Here is a 20,742-nt window from a genome sequence, read left to right as displayed (position 1 = left end):
TATTATTATTGAATTTATTTTCTTTCCACGTGACTTTCCCGAAAGAACCAAAGAGTAATTCTTGCAGTGACGAAAGCTTCAAATCTAGTTTGTTATACATCCCATTGTCAATCCATGCCCAGATTAAAGGCCCCCCAACCTACCCTTGTGTCGGTGTTTGACTATACTTCACCACCAGGACGCAGCCCGGGTCCGTGAGCCCAGTGGCCCTAACCACAGCGCCACCAGTCCACCCCCTCTGGTCACTAGCGCAGCTGTTTCCATCAATGAAGAGTGGTATACAGCGTTATAATTCGAGTCATCAATCAATTTCCATCATCATCACCGACCACCATCAGCCCTCCCGCAAATCATATATCATATATCACACCGGTCGTCATCACCATCACTGTCATTGAGGAATGCATCCATAATATATACCGTACTGTATCACCAATTAGCATCAAATATTGATCAATTACCGCACAAGGAAGGTGTTACTTGTCCTATCCGTATTAAAGTGCAACACAGACCTCTAAATGTATATGTTTCATAGATTGTCACGTGAGTTGTAACGCAAGTGGTAAATCAGGTAGTACAGCGACAGCTCTTCGTCAATCCAATGCTGGATAAACGCTTCGCCGAGGCTTATCGATAATTTGGGGGGGGGGGGTATGTTTGACCATACTTCACCATGCTGGTTGGCATTTCGGGGGTCTGTGAAATGAGCCGGGAGGTTGGGGAGGTCATCGCTTAAAGCCAGGGATGTGCTTAGCGCAGGCACTCTCTCTAAACACTTTGCCATGTCAATGTATAACACGTCTCGTGTCGGCGTGTTGGTATATCAACAACAACAACTGAGTTGCTGGTGGTGGTGGTGGGGGGGGTCTGTGATCATGGGAGCGGTGGCGCAGCGGTTAGCGCACTGCGCTCGGGAATCCCGGCGACCCGAGTTCGATTTCCGCTCACGGCCAACGTCAGAGAGGAGTTATTTAAAACCAGACCTGGGCCTCCTCTAGGTCGACTCGGCCTCAAACGAGTACCTGGTGCGGTGTGTATACATTAGCACTAGGGAGACAAAGACGGCCGGGCGTGGTGCTGGAACCCCTCCCTCCGTCCCTCGTGTGCCATCCCGGGCTTCATAGGTGCTCGCAAACAGCACTTGCCCCGACAGTGCGTGGAAGGCTACACGGGGCACCTTGATCTTTGTCTTTGTGTTCACGGCCGGGGGAGTGATACGGCAAAATGGAGGCGGGGTTGGTGGACCAGGATGGGATTAGCGCCACCATTTGACCAATGCACTCTCTTGCAGCGGGTGCTTGTACTGTAACACGAGACAGTACAGCAAGCAGGCTGCACGGCAGGCTCGCGTATGCGACCGTGTCTTCTTGTTTCTCTCTTGCCCTCGTCGCTATCGCTTTTTTGTAAGTGAATCAAGAGGAGTTTTAAAATACCATTGGGACAAATTATTGTAAATTAGTGTACTCAGCCAAGGCTTTTGCGGGGCAAGATAGATGCCCATTGAACACATCTTAACTAGTACTGATCCAAGCCTTGGTGGCGTTTAGTAATTTACGTAGTTCAAATTACACAATGCGCCAGTCTCGTCATCATATATCTACAAAGCTAAGCAGCTTTGTGCCTGGTTATTGCACGGATGGGAAACTGCCCAAGGTTAGCCAAGTGTTGCGGAGGCTTTCGCCTGCGATGTGACCAAGACACGGGTTTATTGTATCCATCTGTGTGGGGCTTTAATGAGCATTATACCCCCACGTCTGAGTGTGTTAGAGGGCATCTCTAGGGGGGGGGGGGGTATGGGGACCCCCACATTAAACTCTCAATCACCACCGTCGCCGGTGTGATACGAGCCAATTCTTAAAGGCAGCGGCAGGGGCTTTTTCCTCCCCCCCACCCACCCCAACGTTATTATTATTATTATCATCGTACGATAATACTCGTCGTCAATGAATTAATTGTGCTCGTCAACTAAAAAATTAATTGTCGCTAACTCATTAACGATCTCGCACGCAGTGCCCACTGACCACGCTACCGTAATGACGCGACGCGACGCGCACTCGCGCACAGACGACGGTAGCCGCTTCACCGCGCCGCCGCATGTTGGGCAACGTCCGCGCGCATCAAATAGTGCGCGACGGCCCCGTCTCCGATCTAAAATATAAAATAAACCCCGTCACCTCCCTCCAAGCTTAACATTCGCCTCCACCACCAGTTCAGCCCTCGTTAACAGACGACGATTTGTTAATTCCTCCTTGGTGAACTTTAAGGGAGAGCTACGGACAACACGCCCCCCCCCCCACCGCAAGCGAGACTTGGAAGTCGGCAGTTATTTATTTATTTCACACTTGCGGCGGAGGGATCTCGCGCGAGTCGTTGTGTGGCCGCGCGGTGAGAAGCAGCAGCAGCAGCAGGCGGCGGCGGCGTTGGAGTGCGAGAGGCGAGCGAGGCTTGGTGGCGGTAGTAGTAGTAGTGGGGGGTTGGTTTGGCTTTACCTTTGGTTTAGAGCTTTAAAAGACTTTTAACGTTTTCTAAAATTATAATAAAAAATTTCAACGTGAATATTCTCCAACAACGATTAATCCCGACGCTTCTTTGGGATGCCCATCATGATGGAGCGAGGCTCCGAGAGCGTTCGGGGAGGGGGTCGTGCGAGTGGCACCAAGAGCCCGTCCGGTGCGGCGGCGGCGGCGGCAGCGGCGGCGGCTGCGAACGGCCACCACTCGGAAGAGAGCAGCTCCAGTGAGGACGAACGCGCGGGTGTGTAGCCTCGAACACCACCGAAAGGCTACTACTCTTCATTAACAGTTCATCTTTACGTTTAAAAAAATTTCATTGCTCGTGGTTGTGGGAGGTGGTGTTGTGATTTGGGACGCACGTGTTTAATGGGTTTTTTTTTGTGTTTTTAAACGAAAAAATGTTTTTCAGGAGGTGGCATTCGGGTGGGTTCGAGCTACCAGGTCGTCATTCCTCCGTTCAACCCGGGTAAGGCGCGTGGCTGCCCGCAGAGCAGGGAGGGCTGGCCGGTGGTGTAGCCTCGGTTTACTTGACATCCATAACCCACCCCACACACACACTATAATAAACCCATGTTTTACGTGTTTTTATTAATTGTGTTAATTCAATATCGTTATATTTTCGTCTTTGGAAGTTTTTAGATTCGTGTGTTATCTACTTTGGCGTTATTTATGCCTTTGTAATTGTGTTTTACAGTCCTGTGATACCATCGACTTTGTGTCGTTTGGAGTGTACTTGGTTACTTTAGTCAGATTCAAACGCTTGTTAAATTAGTTCATTTATGCTACGATCTTTATATCTTTTACCGAACGTTTGTATTATAAACTTGTACGTTTATTTAAATAGTAATATAGTTTTTTTTTAACAAGGAAAAGAAAATGTAATCTGATCACAACCATCGCTCCTAACGTGGCACGGCCTTTGTTCCTGGTGACTTGGTAACATTTGGTCGAGAGTTGTCTAATACTGTAACATTGTTTATATATAATGTACTGTTTAGTCCATTGTTAATCCACTGCTGGATGAAGGCCTCGCCAAGCCTTGTCGGTCATGGGGGAGCTGTGTGACCATACTTCACCACGCTGGTTAATCCGAGTTTTAAACGAATTAAGGATGGTGCTGAAATCGCCACGATGGCAACAAAAGACGTTTACATATTTACAGCGGTTTTTGTTGTTGTTGTTGTTGACGCAAATTATAACTTTAGTCGCGTGACGTGGCAGTGAAGGTAACTTGCCTTTTTATAAAAATATATAATGCAGGATTGTAGGGCTGAAGTTATTTAAAAGTAACAACGTTCAATATCTTTGTAGGTCATTTACATTGGTCTTTAACGTCAATGTGTTGGGGATGTGATATTATTATTCTTGTGTTGAGGTTTTTATTTGGCTTCCCTGTTTACTCGTGTTGATGATTCGCCAACGAGAGTCGATTATTTCTCGTCACTTTTCACGTTCAAGAGTAAGAAGATGCGCTCTAAAAAACACATTTGGTTCATTTATCGGCCTCTAGCGGCTGCAGGGGTCTCATTAATCATTAATATCACCGCATACAACATGTACGAATCGGGGGTAACAAGACTTGATTTAACACGCGATTATTTGCACGTATCCTGAGCTCCCACTGCTGGATGAGGGCCCCACGCGATGTGGTCGTGAAGGTTGTTTGACCACACTGGTCAGTGCGGTTTGGCGAAGATGATACAGTAGTAGTCATTCATGAATTGCTGCGTCGTTACGCCCCTCCTGTTCTCTACCTTCCCACACTCACCCCCCCCCAGCCATGAGTATGGTAAGTGGCGTCGGCCATGATGAGCCTGGCTGGCAGTGCTCGACCCATCATCATCATCATCCCAGTGATCCTGTCGCACCAAGACAAATGTCGTCGTCCCCCCCAACAGTGCAGCCTTTATAATAATGAACTCTTGGAGGAGGTGGTGTTAGCGAGCACCTATTGAGGCCAACACGGCACACTAGGGGGTGGTGTGGTCAACAACACGCTCGGCCACCTTTGTCTCCCCAGTGATACAGTGTTTACATAATTTAAGGTTGAGTCGACCAAGGAGATGCAAAGGTCCCTCCGTCCACCCTTTATAAAGTTTTGGAAGAGGTGGTGTTAGCGAGCACCTATTGAGGCCAACACGGCATACTAGGGGGTGGTGTGGTCAACAACACGCTCGGCCGCCTTTGTCTCCCCAGTGATACAGTATTCACATAATTTAAGGCTGAGTCGACTAAGGACATGCAAAGGTCCCTCCGTCCAACCTTTAGAAACTCTTGGAGGAGGTGGTGTTAGCGAGCACCTATTAAGAGCGACACGGCACACTATGGGAGGGATGTGGTCAACAACACGCTCGGCCGCCTTTGTCTCCCCAGTGATACAGTATTCACATAATTTAAGGCTGAGTCGACTAAGGACATGCAAAGGTCCCTCCGTCCAACCTTTAGAAACTCTTGGAGGAGGTGGTGTTAGCGAGCACCTATTAAGACCGACACGGCACACTAGGGGGGGGGGGGATGTGGTCAACAACGCTCGGCCATCTTTGTCACCCCAGTGATGCAGAATTTACATAATTTAAGGCTGAGTCGACCAAGGGGATGTCCAGCACCGGTTCAGATATGTGTTAGCCGTGGTTATCGGACCAAGCTGCGAATCGAACCAAGGTTGCTGGGTTAGAACCACTATACCACCACCGTGCATTCACACAAGCCGGCCTCGTACCGGGTATTGGCAGCACATCAAGTAAGTGCAGGACGCCTTGCACTTCCCATATCCCTGAGGGATGAAGAGGGAGGAGGCAGGAAGATGATGGGCGAGTGAACGAATGAGTGAGCGACCCCGTCTGTAAAGGTAAACAACGAGTTGATTGAAAATAATAACTGGGTTTTTTAGTTTTTTAGTCACTGGGTTTTCATTAAGAAGTAGAGGAAGTAACTCCTACTTGAATCGTTTCTACCGTGCAGTGACTGTGGGATAAGGGAGAGAGCGGCTAGATAGCATTGGCCAGGCGTGGTGGCATTAATGGCTTGGGGCCATGGTGACATCTTTACTTTAGTCATCTTGCTATTTTGAATTGATTCTCTTTAATGGCCAACACTGAATGTTGTGGTTTATGCGTTGTTTTTAATACATATCCATGTCAATTAAACAATAATAAAACATTACCAGAGTACACTCTTATTCAAATTAGTTGTGCGAGTGAAAAAATATATTCTAAAAGTCGGTGGAATGGATACAAACTTACATTTTGCCCATGGCACACCATGGGAAGCGGAGTAGAGCCAAGCATATAATTGTAATGTATGAAAAAAGACAAAGGAACGCCAAAGGAAGAGGAAGAATGGAAAGTAAGAGGAAAAGAATAGAAAAAGAACATGAAAACGGGACCAAAGGGTCAGAAAAGTTGAGGATGGGGAGGAAGAGGCGCTACATAAGGTCCTGGACACTGCGTCTGTTTTTACAGGGGGCGGGGAGAGGGGAGGGATTCAGAGTAGGAGTGGTCACATCGAAGTAGCATTATTTATGGGAGGCTGGAGCTGATTTAGATGTGTTATCACTTTCCAATATGTTACTTATTGTTACTTATTAAATACAAATTCAGATTTCTTTCACTCGTGACGAGGATGCAACTTTTTCACTTTTAATACATTTCTGCGTGGAGGGCAAATTATAAAGGATGTGGATGTAAATGTATACTTCATTAATTTTTTCATGTGGGACAACGTGAATGAGAAAGGAGGATAAAGCTATCCATGGTGACTGTCGTGCAATCACAGCTCTACTCATGTCTACTCTGAAAATGACACACATCACAGAACACCAATGCTCGGGGGTAGATAATGAAAAAAAATGGCTTTTGTGAAACTGAAACTGCAAGTTGTAATGAAAATTAAAAATTATATTTGATTCCATTAGGTTGAGTTATTTTTCATAAGAATGAATGGAAACCCATTTCACAAAAAGGAAGATCTCTGCATTTTAGCTGTGACATGCCTTCAGGAAATATTACATGGGTATGATCAGCGTCTTTGCCCATGGCCATCCCACCTTCTTTACAGTAATTTACCCTAGCCGTAAACCCTAATATATCCAGAAGAAGCTTCATCAGCAAAACGTAGAGATTTTTTTCAGTGACTGTAAAAATACCCTGATCTTTTTATGTATCCCTTGAATTAAAGTGGAGGTGCAGTGTGTTCATTGAACACACCTTGCTTTAGATCCTGGCGACCTGAGTGTGATCCCAGGTCCCTGGAATGATAGCCTAGTTTTGTGCTAATGTAATTGTTGACACCCAGGCTTGCAGATTTAAAAGATAACAAAGAGTTGGCAATATTGCAGGAAGGCTATTTACCCATCCATATAGCATGGTTAATTTTCGTTTCCCTAAAATTTTACTTTCCCTAAAATTCGTCTGGTTTCTTCTGGCATTCTGAATTCCACACTAAATAATAATTGATCAAACATCACAATGCAAGACTGTCCTGAATAATATAGTAGTCCCGATACTCATAAGTCTTTTCCAGATAAATAAAGGACATTCATCAGCGGTGGGGAGGTAAAGGCAGCCGGGCGTGCATCTTGCTGACTGCCTGTTTAGCACGCCATACTGTCCTTAATAGGTGCTGCTTAGCACTACTTCACGTATATGTTTATAATATACGTAAGAACATACAGCTCTTAGTCAATCCACTGCTAGATTAAAGGCTCCCCATGCCGTGTAGGTCATCGGGGTTGTTTGACCGTACTTCACACCAGTCATTGCACGTTATTGAAGGGGAGGTCTAGGACCAGTTCAGATATAATTCACCACAAACTCCAGTCACCTGGTTAATGGTGCAATGTGCTAACTATTGTATCACCGTCCCCCACCCTATTGAGACAAAAATCTGTTTTTCAAAGCAGACTTGGACCACAAATGAAGAATTGTACAATACAACAATATTGTTTTTCCATAAAATGATTAACAGAATCACAAAAAATTAACACTAGATGAGTAATATATGAAACAACCATCAATTTATATTATTTGGGTCTTTCGGTAAAGTCATGTAGATAGGTTAAAATTAATAAAAATAAACATAAAACTATGACGTTTCGATCACAACACAAGCGTTCGTCATCAGGAGGAAAACAGGGGAAAAGCTGCTTAAAGCAGACTGTTTTAAAGGTTTATAATGGGTGTAGCCCAAGGGTCATAAACGAAATGGGCGGGGCTAGTTATGTTAATGTGAGAAATTAGCATGTTACTGTAAGATCTGAGAGCGGCCTCCACAGCGAGCGCGCTGAGGTGGCTGTGTTAATGTGAGACATTCGCATGTTAATGTAAGATCGCAGAGCCGCCGTCGTGTCGAGGTCGGCGCGCGGAGGTGGCGGTGTTTGTGTGAGAAATTTTACCTGTCAATGTAAAATCGGAAAATAACAACTAACATCAGAAGGTGGCAGGATGGGAACATCACAGCCAGTTATGACTTAAACTGGTTGATAACGTCCTTCCAATGATTGCTAAGTTTGTGCCCATCTTCTCGGTTGAAATTGTGTCTGTATATATGTGTAAGGACAGTACGGGGTGATGTAGGGACAGTACGGGGAGGTCGTGCGAGGGGAAGCAGGGGACCTAACGGTCGTAAATGCGGTGAGAGAGGGTTCGGGAATAGGGGTGGGGCCGGGTCGTGAGGGGGATAAGAGCTGGCGCGAACCTGGCCGGCTGGGCTGCTGTTGTGGGGGAATTGCTGTCGTCACCTCGGAGCGGGTCGTCTTCATCATCCTGGAGTGGGCACCTTGCAGTCTTGGAAGGCTAGGGTTATGTTGTCTCAGAATAGAGCTATCTTAGTTACCCAAGTGTATATAGTCTTTAAGTTATCAGAGAGTTGGCGGACTTTATTCATAATAAATATACATATAGCCAAACAAGACGGTGTCTCTGAGAGCTACATTACATATGGATGGCTTCATGAACGAATCTTTGTTGAGCCAACCGCATTAAAACAATGATCAGCCACGGCCGACGTGTCGGTCCTACCATGTTTCAAATCTGCCTTATGCCCACGAACATGAAACGAGACATGTCGCTTACTTTCCCCAATGTAACTACTGCTGCATATATACATCTTAGTTTGTAGACACCAGGGTATGGCATATCGGGGATCCTGTCCTTCACAGATAGGATCAGATCACGAATTTTATGTGCTGTGTTAAATCGAACCTGGATCTTGTGTTTGTTCATGATTTTGGAAATCTTTTTGGTGACCAACTGCTATGTATGGCAAGGTGATGGTTTTGATTGGGTCCTCAGATGGTTCTTTCCCAACGGTTGGGGTGATAGCTTTACGGATTGTGTGGTCCGAATATCCATTCATCTTAGAGCTTTGTGCACGCGTTTCAGTTCACTGGCTAGGTGATGGTCGGAGATACATCGAGCTCTATGGTGTAGAGTTTTGATGAGGGAATTTTTCTGGGATGGATGGTGGTGGGAGTCAGGTTTTAGGTAGGCATCCGTAAAGAGTTGCTTTCCTGTAGACAGTGTCCCATTGAGCCATCTGGTCTCTTTTCGATTAGAACAACCAAAAATGTTAGCTTGCCATCCTTTTCCACCTTCATGGTGAATTTGATGACTGGGTGTATGGCATTAATGTGGTTGAGGAATTGGTTCAGAGCTGGTCGGCCATGTGGCCAGATGACGAACGAGGACGGACATAGAGTGGATGCCTGGATGGCATCTGTCTCAAAATTTTCCATGAAAACATTGGCTACAACCGGAGATAAGGGAAAAACCCATTGGGGTGCCTTCAACTTGTTTGTAAAATGTTCCATTCCAGGTGAAGTATGTATTTGGTGAGGCAGTGTCTAACCAGGGCCGGTACATCAGCATTCAATCCTTGGACTAAATCTTCAATGATTGCAATGGTGTCGGGCACAGGAACTTTGGTGAACAAAGAAACTACATCGAAACTAACACTAGCTCTGCCCACTTAGTTTATGACCCTTGGGCTACACCCATTTTAACCTTTAAAACAGTCTGCTTTTAGCAGCTTTCCCCCTCTGTTTTCCTCCTGTAGACGATCACTTGTGTTGTGATCGAAACGTCATAGTTTTTTGTTTATTTTATTTTTATTAATTTAAACCTATCTAAGTGACTTTACCAAAAGACCCAAAGAATATGAATTCCTGCAGTGTCAAAACCTTTAAGTCAATAATCGATAAGTAAAACAATACCAAAGCTGAAAATGTTACAGATAATATAATTGGTAAAGTTAATTATATTGATACACCGTTAGCACCCAGATCCATCTGACCACCTTCAACAATAAGTCAGCATTTACTCAGGCTGAAATAGGAATCTGGTATGCAGTTGTGCAGCAGTTCACACACTATGGTGTGATCCCGATGACCTGGGTTTGATTCTTGGCCATTATGGCATGTGGTGTGTGTGAACCTTTCCTTGGCCTTTAGTCCCTTATAATTTGTGGACATAAACAATGGGTGACCTAAATGCTGCTGTGTGTGGAGATGGTCACACCACACCTTTGTGTTCTCTGCTGGCTTTAATAAAGTTTTGCTCGCAACATATGCTCCTGTAAACCACTGTAAGGCTTAATTGGGGGATTGTTGTGTTTGGGTGTGCGTCTGGTGGTGGTGGTGCAGGTGCGATGCAATGCGAGGCGGCGGAGCGCGAGAGGGAGCGGGAGCACGCCGGGATGCTTGTGTGGTCGCCCAACCATAACATCCCCGAGCCAAGACGTGAGGCAATGCAAAGAAACACTGGGATATGGGTCGGGGTCTGAATTATAGTCAGGGTTGTGGTGTAATGGAAAGTTTTGGGGTCAGGATTATGTTTGGTATCTGGGTTAGGGTCAAGGCTAAGTAAGGTGGTTTAGGATCAGGACTGAGAATGGTTATGTTATGGTCAGGGTTGAGGCCAGGGTTAAGGTCGGTGCTACGTGCAGAATTTCAGTCTGGGTCAGAGTTTTATGTTGAGGTATTTTGGTTAGAATTAAGTTTAAGGTTCGACTTTTACTCTGGGTTAAGGTCAGTGTTAGGTTGTCAGGGGTTGATTAGGGTTATGGTCAGATGATCAGGTTTGCCAGGCGTTCCCTTGCAGCTGAATGGTTTAAAAAAAAATGTAAACAATAATTTGAATTTCAACTAATCTTGCTGTCTTTTTAGTGGATGAATACATCGCCATTGCCAAGGAGAAGTATGGATACAACATGGAGCAGGTGAGTTACTAGATGTTTTTTTCAGTTTATGAATATTAAAGTAATTTATTCCATTCCATTCACCCAGTTAATGTGGAGCTTTTCTCCTGTTTTTGACCAATAAAGACTTAAGTGCTGGTTCTGCACAGCCAAACAAGACTAATCTTGGTTCTCATCGTAACCAATCACTATTGAGCTTTGCTTTTTCCCATTAGCACAGTTCCGCACCTCTGATTAACACGGTTGGCTACACACTTTGCAAAGAAGTTTGACATGTATACAGCCAACCATGGCAAGGGGTGATCATAATGTCACTTATTCATGAATGCCTATCTGATTGAAGACACTTTCTCATTTGAATGTCTGCTGTGAAACTTGTGTATTCAATTTATTTGGGGGTTTATTAATTGCTTGGATGAGCATTTGGGCACTTGTTTGGAATATTGATATTCTCCACAATCTGTAGCCATTTCTGTTCAGGTGCTAAAGTTTGAAATTGAGGGCTCTGGCTTTGCTGAACAGTGATTTGCTTGATTTTAGACAATGGCTCAGTAGCTTTGTGGTGATTGAAACACATGGTCGGTGCCAGCTGTTGTTGTGCAAGCTGACATTTGGTTACGTTGTGCGTGTTTCGTGCGGCAGGCTCTGGGGATGCTGTTCTGGCACAAGCACAACATCGAGAAGTCGCTCGCGGACCTGCCCAACTTCACGCCCTTCCCGGACGAGTGGACGGTGGAGGACAAGGTGCTGTTTGAGCAGGCGTTCAGTTTCCACGGGAAGAGCTTCCACCGCATCCAGCAGATGGTAGGAGCGAGAGTGAGCTAACAGTCGTGCGAGTGTGTGGGCATGCGCAGCACTATCGTTGTTTGCAACACACTCATGCTCAGGCTGTTTATTAATAGGGTCGCATTCCTTACCCTAGAGACACCCCAGAAGCAGTCTTCATTGAAGGAACAAAGTATTTACACCACTGGAAACTCAAAGCATGACTTTCCCAACTCACTGCAGCTGATTGCAATACGATTTCTGCAGAAGTTTTAGGAGTGGTGATGACACAAATAAGAATATCTTTCCACGCTCTCTGCCCCTTACCACGCCTGCCTTTTCGGCTCTCCCCCATCACTTTACATCTCAGCTGCCTGACAAGTCGATCGGCAGCCTGGTGCGGTACTACTACGCGTGGAAAAAGACGCGCACGCGCACCAGTGTGATGGACCGCCAGGCACGCAAGCTGGCCGGCAAGCGTGAGCACGATGAGAGGTGAGTGGAGTCATTTTACTGTACTTCACCATGTTGGTCATTGCCGGTTCGGGAAGGTGGAGAAGTAGCGGACGTCCCCGTGGTTTGATGAGGCGGCACCGCATGGGATTGGAACGCCCGGGGTCGTGACGTATGACGTATGACCTGCAACGTTGTCTTCACGCAGTGACGAGTCCGATGATGGGAATCGTGCCGAGGGGCGCGAGGGAGACGCGGAGGCGAAGAAAGAGCCTAAGAAGGAGGTAATGAGGGGGAGCTGTAAAAAATGTGTTACCTGCAGTGCTCGATAATTGTAAAAGACTACAGTTTTGTGTGAGTGGTTGGCTGCAATGCACTGCTTGCTGGATGATAGTTTCCCATGGCATGCGGATCCTGGGGATTGTTGGACACAGAGACCACGGTGGTCCGTGTGTTTTTGAGACTGGGAAGCCCATTGGCCTTTGCTGTCCACAACTCCCGATGAACACCTGTTTTATGCATAGTCATAGCTCATCCGAGCACTCTTCAGGTTCAGCCAGGCTGGGGTGATTTGGTTGTAGAGGATAGTCATGATTGCAATGATGACATGTATATACATTGTCCTTTTATATAAACAAGCAGTTTACATTTGAGGTAATCATTAAAAAATTCTGGGTATTTGCAGTTACGCATGGACACGTGTTTCATTTATTTAGTTTTGTTATTTTTCAACTTTTTTTCAAGTCCTGATATTAATGCTGACAGACCACAAAGTAAAAATAACAATGCTCCCAGCTCGGTGCAAATGGTGTGCAGGAATTGACAGTTCTAATTTATCAACAGGTTTTGTATTCTAAACGCTTTCGGCTAATGCGTTGGAAAATCAGTGTTGTGTGTATTTTAACACTGTGTGTGTGTGCGCATGGTTTTTTGTCACCCCCCCCCCCCCCTTCTGTTCTCTGGCGCTGGTTGTACAGGTGGACGGGCGAGTCGTCGGTCAGCCGCCCCCCAAGGTACGTGATCTCGCGTTGCCACCATGGGGCCACTTGCGCTAGTATAATTCTGTGATGGTTGTGATTGTTGATACTGATGCATTTTATGGAGAGGGTGTTGACGTTGGCAAAAATATTTGATAAAATTGTAGTGATTTGATGACAATGATGGTGACTGTGGTGATGGTGAGGACAATGGTTGGTGTCAGTGGTTATAATCACAATGGTGAAGGTAGTGGCGGTGATGACAATGATGGCAATAGTCCCAATGGCAATGATGTGGAAGAAAACTGTGGTGATGAATTGCCATTATTGGTGATAACAATGATGCCGGTGACCTCGATGATGAAGGTTTTGGTAACAATGTGCTCGCGCGTGCAGCCGATGGAGCCTCCGGTGCAGCAACCGAGCCGGGCGGGCCCCATCCGCCGTGAGGGTCAGGGTCCTCAGCACCGGCACCACATGCTGCGCAACAAACGCCGGCCCCCTCGCGGGATGTTCCTCAGCTGGGACGACCTGGTGGTGGTATCGGCCTGCCCAACGGCCGCCAGCACTGTCCTGCGGCAGCTTGACATGGAGATAGTCTCCCTCAAGAGACAGGTGACGCGCAATCACCTGCACAGCTGTTTACTCGCCTGCTCGCACGTCTGCCTGTTCGCCCTCTGCCTGTTTGCCCTCCTGCTTCTCAGTGTGCAAGCACCTGTTGGTCTTGATGACGGTAGTTGTGGCGTCTTGTCCTGCAGGTGCAGAGCGCGAAGCAGCAGAGTGGATCTCTGAAGCAGATGCTGGATGGGGGGATCTCAGCTTTTCGACCAACTGAGGTGAGTCTCAGCATAGCATTTAACCCCCTGACAAACCAAACCTCTAACCCACAGAGGTGAGGCTTGTTTCTCTTGCTTTAATCCACAGAGATGAGCACTGACCTGAACCTATAGGGGTAAGCCTCGACCCTTACCATTGTTACACAAAGATTAGCCTCCACATAACAATAACCCACAAACTGAGAATTGAAGCAATCCCTAATGCAGCAAGAAACCTCAACCCCAGCTCAAGCCCAACTCAAACCACTATTGTGAGCCATGTTTGTGACCCTGTCTCCCAGGGCATAGTTCCACGTTTACAGTCACCTGTGTGGCAGGAGGCTTCAAGCTGGAGGAGGGGAGTTTGTGAACTCCTCCCTCAACTTATTAGGGTTGTATTATTGGGTGAGCCCATTGCCAGTGTTAAACATTACAAATAGAAACGTTTTAAGTGTGTCAAAAAAACTTCGTAAGCTATGTCCATCAACTTGACAGAAGTCATGATGGCTAAAAGTTCAAAATTAATTTATTAGGTATAGCCCTGTGAGCCATTCGGCTCTTGAATCGGGTGCAACCGCAACAAACAAAAACATGAACAAGAAAATATCTTAAAGTGACTATGTGCAAACAGAAAATCCAAGAAAAGACAGCAAAATATTGCAGAAAAAATCACCGTACACCAACCCTGTGCAAATATCCCAGTGGGATGCAAGTCAAACAACAACAACCACAAGACAACTTAGATTAAGGCCATCAGTCTAACTCTGTACTACAACAAACAAACATGGCCAAACCAAAAAACTTTTCGAAAATCACCAAAATAAAGCCATAAAAGCAATGAAATAGTGGTCATAGGAACTAACAGTGGTCATAGAAAAGAAGTGTCTTAAAAAAATATGCGATCCCAGCAGCAAGGCACATTGGTAGCACTGCCATGTTTTAAGTGCCTTGTGCTTAGCTCTGCGTTGGTAATCGTTGCTGTACTGTCACGTGATGCGCAGTGCTTTGACATCACAAGTGTTGCTGTGCTGTTTTGCGCAGAGTAATCCACGAGTGAGCGTCCGTTGGTCAACTGAGGAGCAGCTCCTGGCTGTGCAGGGTGAGTAACTAGACAAATGAACAAGGGGGAGCCTTGGAGGATGGCTTGGGACATTTTTCAAACTGATCATAGGAATATTTGGTATCTTAGTTGTTTTTGCTTGGATGTTCAGGGTCTTTAACATTTAAACAGGTTCTTAGTAAAATGTGCATTTACATTTGCACATCTTTGGAACTTGCATTTTTAAAAATAAATCTTATAATTGTAGAAAATGTGTGGATGAAGTGTCTGACAAAAAACTTTAAACCATTGAAATCGTTAAGAAGCAAACATCTGCCTCTTACAGTTAGACAGGGGTGGGGATCCTATTGGGCCGTAGGCAATATTTAGCCCAGGCCACCATTACTGCATGCATCTTAGCCACATTAATTGTGTACTAGAAGGGATTTTTTCCACCTGGCCACACTATTTCGAATTTTAGCTGTTGATTTTGACAATTTTTGGCACTCTTAATGACATTTGAAAGTCCTATTCAACCCTCCGTAAGGAAACTGTTCGCCGCCCCTGCCCTTGAAGGAACTGCATTTCTTTGCTTACATTTGTTTCGGAGTTGGTTACACGTTTTATTTCGAAAAGGAACAAGGTTAATTTCAGGTCTTACATATATTTTGCCACCAAATGACATCACGATTCAATCGATAATTACTGGGATTGTAGTCCAGTGAGCTTCTTTGAACCACATGGATTTTACATTGACTGCATTATCATGATAATCATTTTCTATCCATTGCGAGCTGAAGGACTCTGCTAAGCTATCGCCATTTCACATGGTCCTGCGATGCCACAATTCATCTCACTTCATGTGTGATGATCTCATCACTCCCATATTAAACATGGACTACCTCCTTGGGCAGATATTACCATACCAGTATGATCCATCGGCCATCTTACCCAAGCCCACCTTATGCCAATATGGTGTATTTGATTTGCAAATGTTCCATGATTTAACTGTTCCTTTTTCAGTCACTCCATTTAGTTCTGGCTTTGTGTCTTTCCCAGCTTCTTTGCGCCCATGTAAATGTTTGCATATGTAGCTGGCAGTATGCACTCGCTAAATGTTTCGCTTTTAACATGTGAAAACTACACACTCCCACAACAAAACAACCTCCGTAGGCATTCGCCGCTACGGCCGGGATTTCCAAGCGATTGCGGACGTGCTGGGCACCAAGACCGTGGCACAGATCCGCAACTTCTTCGTCAGCTACCGTCGCCGCTTTAACCTGGAGGAGGTGCTGCAGGAGTGGGAGGCGGAGCAGGGAGTCACGGGTGGGGGAGCGGGTGTTGGCGGGACCAGCGGTGGCGGCGGTGTAGCCTCGGGCGATGGCGACAGCAGCTGCAAGAGCTCCTCCAACGCATCGTCCGGCAAAAACTCTGATGATGAGAATGACGAGGTGAGGCCTGGTGATAGTAGACCCGTAGTAACCCACGCTCACGTTGCTGTTCATGCTATTTACACTACACATTGCTACACTGTTAATATTGCTATTAATCTTACCATTAACCTTGCCATTAATACTTCATACCCGAGGCGACACCGAAGGACTAGCGTACCTGTGGCCCATCGATGGCCTACCTCTCCTATTAACAACATTCCAGTCTTAACATTACTACACTGAACATTACTATTAATAATACGATTCATGTATATATATATATCTAAGTGTACTGCTCTTTTATCATTCTGCTGCTGGATGAGGATCTCCTCAAGCCGTGTCGGCCTCGGTGATTATTTGACCGTACTTCACCGTGCGGTCCGTGCGAGTTGTTGAAGGTGGACACCATTATTTAGGAACATAGAAGGACTGTACAGCAATGGATTTAACTGCACTACCTTCAGGTGTGCACCAAGTAGGCCTGCACCCTATGACAATTTGTTTGTGCATGGTGGTCACCCACTTCAGTTGGGCGCGTTCTGGGTGATTTGGTTGTAGGCACTTCTTCATACTATTGCACTGTTAACAGTACTATGCTGTAAACAATAACATTCTTGTATTGTTAACGTATTACTCAATTGGCAAACAGCATTGCCCCCTTATATTAAATTTAGTAGGAACCTCCTTGAAAATGAGTTTAGAAACTCAAATGAAACGAAGCTGTTCCAAGTAGGGTTTGTCAAGTAAATAACCAACAAATCTTATCCTCTGTCCCCATATGTACAACAAAAGTTTTAAACTTCGCTCATGGGAAAAAATACTTAACAAATCGCAAGTGTAAGGAATATTGTCGTCACTCCCATATGTTTTAATACAACATCATTGGAGTAGGCTATGATAGGAAGATCTATTGTGAGATTGTCTTTATTTTTTCTCATTAACAAAGCTTTCTCTTTTCGGGTAGTCCAGAATACACAGCCTCGGCAAATAATCACGAGAAAAGTATTTTTTTTATTGCGTATTTGAGTACTTCAGAATATGAGAATAGGTTTTCCCCTTTTTTCTGGCAACAAAACAGGTGTTAAGATGTTAATACACCAAACTGAAACCTTTTACAAGGAATCATGTCTGAATTAACCACAATACTTGTGGTCAGAATGCAAACAAAAAACATACTCTGATAATATATGCATTGTCTTTGAAACGGATTGGGGTACGGATTGGTGTACGCCTTTTGGCGTCTTCTGGTCTAACACCGTTTTAAGACTAGGCTAAAAAGAAAGTTGTCTCTGGTGTGGACCAATCAGTTTCAAAGACAATGCATATATTATCAGAGTGTTTTTGTTTGCATTCTGACCACAAATATAGTGGTTAATGCAGACATGATTCCTTGTAAAAGGTTTCAGTTTGGTGTATTAACATCTTAACACCTGTTTTGTTGCCAGAAACAAGGGGAAAACCTATTCTCATATTTTGGTACTGGCAAAGGAGATCCCATGATGTACTTAAGAACACTTAAGAATCTGGTTTCACCTTGTGTGGGTGACGATCTGGATTCGAACCCAGGCATTCAATATTGCTCTGAGGACCTCGATACTCAGCCTTTTGTAAGCTCTCCAAGCCACACACCCCAGTAAAGAAGAGTTTGTAGTGCACAGAGGAGAGAGTAGTGGTGAATGAATGCCCATGCCGTTGCCTCGCGCACAGGTGCAGCCCATGGACGTGAGCCACGCAGCTGCGGCGGTGACGACAGAGCACCCGGGCTCGGGCTCCCTATTGCACCCTCCACCCCCACTCCTGCGGCCACCGCTGCCCTCGTCCGCGCCCCCGCTGCACCGCCAGCCGCCCCCGCTGCAGCCCCAGCGCCCCGGCCCCGGCGCCGTGCTGGCGCGCCCGGCCACGCAACCGCCCCCGTTGATCCGGCCCGCGCCAGGTGCTCCCCCGCGTCTCAACCCGCGACCACCGGGCTCGGCGCTTGCGCAGCTCCCGTCGCTCGTGCAGGGCGGTGGCGGTGTTGGTGGCGGCAGCACCAGCGACGCAGGGACCCCATCCTCGCATTGAAGAATGGCGCTTACTACCCCCCCCCCCCCCCGTCTTCCTACTCGCCAACTCTTCCCTGTTGTCCACCACTTTTTATTTTTCTAACGCCACCACAAGTACTCGCCCGCTTCCTGATACGGGTGCACCACAGGGAAACAAACGGCAGTGGGTTAATCGCTGCGTTTCGCTTGGCCAGGTTTTTCTCAATAAGATGACGCTAAAGATGCGTGACCACCTGCTTTAGACGGTGGCACTCATCCGCAGTCGGCATGCGCTAGTTTACATCTTGTTGGTCATTGGCAGTCGAGCTTGCAGCTGTGCTGTAATCTGCCCGCATGTGCGAGCGCGTTAAGATCGGAGAAGAGCCCTTGCGTTTATTTCAAAGAATGGGAAAACAAATGGCGGTGCAGTAAATGCGAGCGTCGGTACGTGATAATTGTACCATCCTCACCCCTTTGATCCGGCCACCACCCCACAGCCATGTCAAGCAAGAGCCAAAAAGTTCCAACCGTTTCCAAAGAAATAGCCAATCGTGTGACCTTTGATCCGAGGTGTTGCCCTGCGACTCGTTGCGCCTTGACTTTGTGACGAGACGAGTATCAGTCGGCAGATACCGTGTCCTCCCCCTTGCTTCCAACATTTGTGGTGTCGCTCGGTGCATTTGCTGTGCTTGCTTACGGTCTGGTGCTACTCTTGAAAATAGAAAAAAAAATTAGAACAAAGAGATTATTAAAGACACACTAAAACGTGTGCGTGTGGTATCTATGGTCATAATGCATTATGACTCCCCCATTTGCATGTGCACTGGACCTGCGCACATTGTTTCCTTTAATTCTCAATGATGGCATGTGCAGTGAAGAAGAGTTGACACTTTTTTTTCTCCATGTATAGTGATGGAATTGCATTAACAGAGTGTTGCTGGAGCTGGTTTTTAGTTGTACAGGATACAAAAAGCTTGTTTTTAGGCTCCGAAAGACTGAACTGGGCCGAAGTTTGGGTTTTCCTTGGGTGACGTCCGCTAACCCTGAGCCTGGCAGTCCATGGGCCAGTTGCAGAAATTAGTGGCACTTGAAGTGGGGAAACCCTTAATCTATTCTAAACTTGGGGCAGAGCATTACAAACTGTTGTATGATACGTTGAACTTATTTTGCACCGTACGTAGCCAACCGTGCTGATCGGAGGTTGTAGAGTTTGACCCACGGAAGGAGAGAATTTCTTTTGAGAATCCTTCAGCTAGCGTTTTTGTTTATCCACGAGAGTGTGCACGTTAAAATGCTCGATTGCAGAGAAATGTTCAGTCATGTGGCAGTTGAAATAAGCTCAGTTGAAACCACTTCACTACCTTGGTCCCAATTTATTTTTATGGCTGTAAAAAAAAAGTTTTCAATTTTCACAGATTTTTAAAAAAATCTTTAGTACTAAATGGTGGTACTGACAAGTCAAATACTTGGTCTGGGCCCTTGAACACCAGACCAGATTGGCTGCCCAAAACAGGATTGAGGACAAATGTAGAATGAGGTGGTCCTGTGAATACCAAACCAAGCGTCACTGAGTCATGGTCAATTGGAGGAAAGCTTCAGTGGCAACATCATGCACCCTGCCTGCAACATAATTTTTTTTGCCCATGCTAAAGTTTATGAACTGGTGAAATGAAGTCTGAAAGCGAGACACATTTAAAATCATTAATTAAATATTGGGAAGTTAACGCAGGGTAACAATTGGAATGAAATCAATGATCGTGCATTTAAAATGGTCATTCTAGACGGTGCTGTCTGCTATGTGTTCAGTATGAGCATGTTTACATGCACAAAGTTTATCTGACCTCATTGGTTTTGGTGTGGGTAACACGTAAAACACAGAGCAGACTGCCTGCATTATCTTTTGGCAAGAGTGATGGTTAGTGGCAGGTAGGTGGTCTTATGTAAATACAGTAAGAATAATGTTAAAATAATTTAATGGACTATAACACGAGAACAGATATTTGGATGAAGTTCTTACAACGTTAACATTGAGCAGTGCCCGTTTAATTTGGATTTGACTTGTTCTATAGGCTTCCAATGTGTTTTTTCTTCTGTATTTGACGAAACATGTACGTATATGACTTGTAGTTATGTTTCCAGTGTGGTCGTGATTTTTTTAAAGTTTATATCTGTGTACAGTACTGAGGGGTTGTCGAATGATTTAAGCAGACACTATCCATTTATTGAGCCCCCCCCACCGTGGTTTGATAATTTGTCATAAAATCAGCGTCGCTTTTGGTTCCCAACATTTTTTTACATTTTTATAATTGTAGCGCCTCTAGTGTCTGCGGCAGTCATGAAATTATTACAGCATCCATAATAGTTTTTTTTAGGTTGGAGCGCGTAAATATAAATGTGTCGTTAAACTGGCCACCACCCGACACAGCCAATTAGTAAGGTTTGTCACGCCAACAGAACATTCCATTTCGTTACAAGTACATTTGTAACGAATTGGCATGTTCTGTTGGCGTGACAAACCTTACTAAATGGCTGT

At 45.6% G+C, this 20,742-nt stretch overlaps 1 protein-coding gene across 4 annotated transcripts; it reads left to right on the top strand.

The window, feature by feature from the left end:
* The first annotated feature begins 2,351 nt into the window (after window positions 1–2,351).
* On the top strand, window positions 2,352–20,633 carry LOC133341401 (REST corepressor 3-like). 4 transcript variants are annotated; one of them, XM_061549977.1, is made up of 13 exons: window positions 2,352–2,754; window positions 2,923–2,979; window positions 10,153–10,248; window positions 10,675–10,727; window positions 11,349–11,510; window positions 11,842–11,966; window positions 12,133–12,210; window positions 12,895–12,937; window positions 13,298–13,516; window positions 13,666–13,737; window positions 14,758–14,815; window positions 15,929–16,206; window positions 17,896–20,633. In XM_061549977.1, exons 1-13 carry the CDS (start codon window positions 2,595–2,597, stop codon window positions 18,247–18,249), a joined length of 1,755 nt encoding a protein of 584 aa, XP_061405961.1. In that variant the 5' UTR covers window positions 2,352–2,594; the 3' UTR covers window positions 18,250–20,633. The 4 variants fall into 4 exon arrangements, with proteins under 4 accessions (XP_061405961.1, XP_061405963.1, XP_061405962.1 ...); XM_061549979.1 differs by having other exon boundaries at window positions 2,355–2,736; window positions 13,660–13,737; XM_061549978.1 differs by having other exon boundaries at window positions 2,355–2,754; window positions 12,133–12,208; window positions 12,902–12,937; window positions 13,660–13,737.
* The last annotated feature ends 109 nt before the right edge of the window (window positions 20,634–20,742 follow it).

This window comes from Lethenteron reissneri, chromosome 11 (assembly GCF_015708825.2).
Source record: "Lethenteron reissneri isolate LAM-NWPU_2019-01 chromosome 11, ASM1570882v1, whole genome shotgun sequence".
NCBI lineage: Eukaryota > Metazoa > Chordata > Hyperoartia > Petromyzontiformes > Petromyzontidae > Lethenteron > Lethenteron reissneri.
Note: the sequence above shows the minus strand (reverse complement) of the source record. Positions and strands in the feature narration are given on the sequence as shown.

Coding starts and splice junctions, on each gene's coding strand:
- LOC133341401 (XM_061549976.1), top strand. CDS start 2,595: ATGCCCATCATGATGGAGCGAGGCTCCGAGAGCGTTCGGGGAGGGGGT. Junction 13,517..13,659: donor TAGTCTCCCTCAAGAGACAG/GTGACGCGCAAT, acceptor CTTGTCCTGCAG/GTGCAGAGCGCGAAGCAGCA. Junction 16,207..17,895: donor CTGATGATGAGAATGACGAG/GTGAGGCCTGGT, acceptor CCTCGCGCACAG/GTGCAGCCCATGGACGTGAG.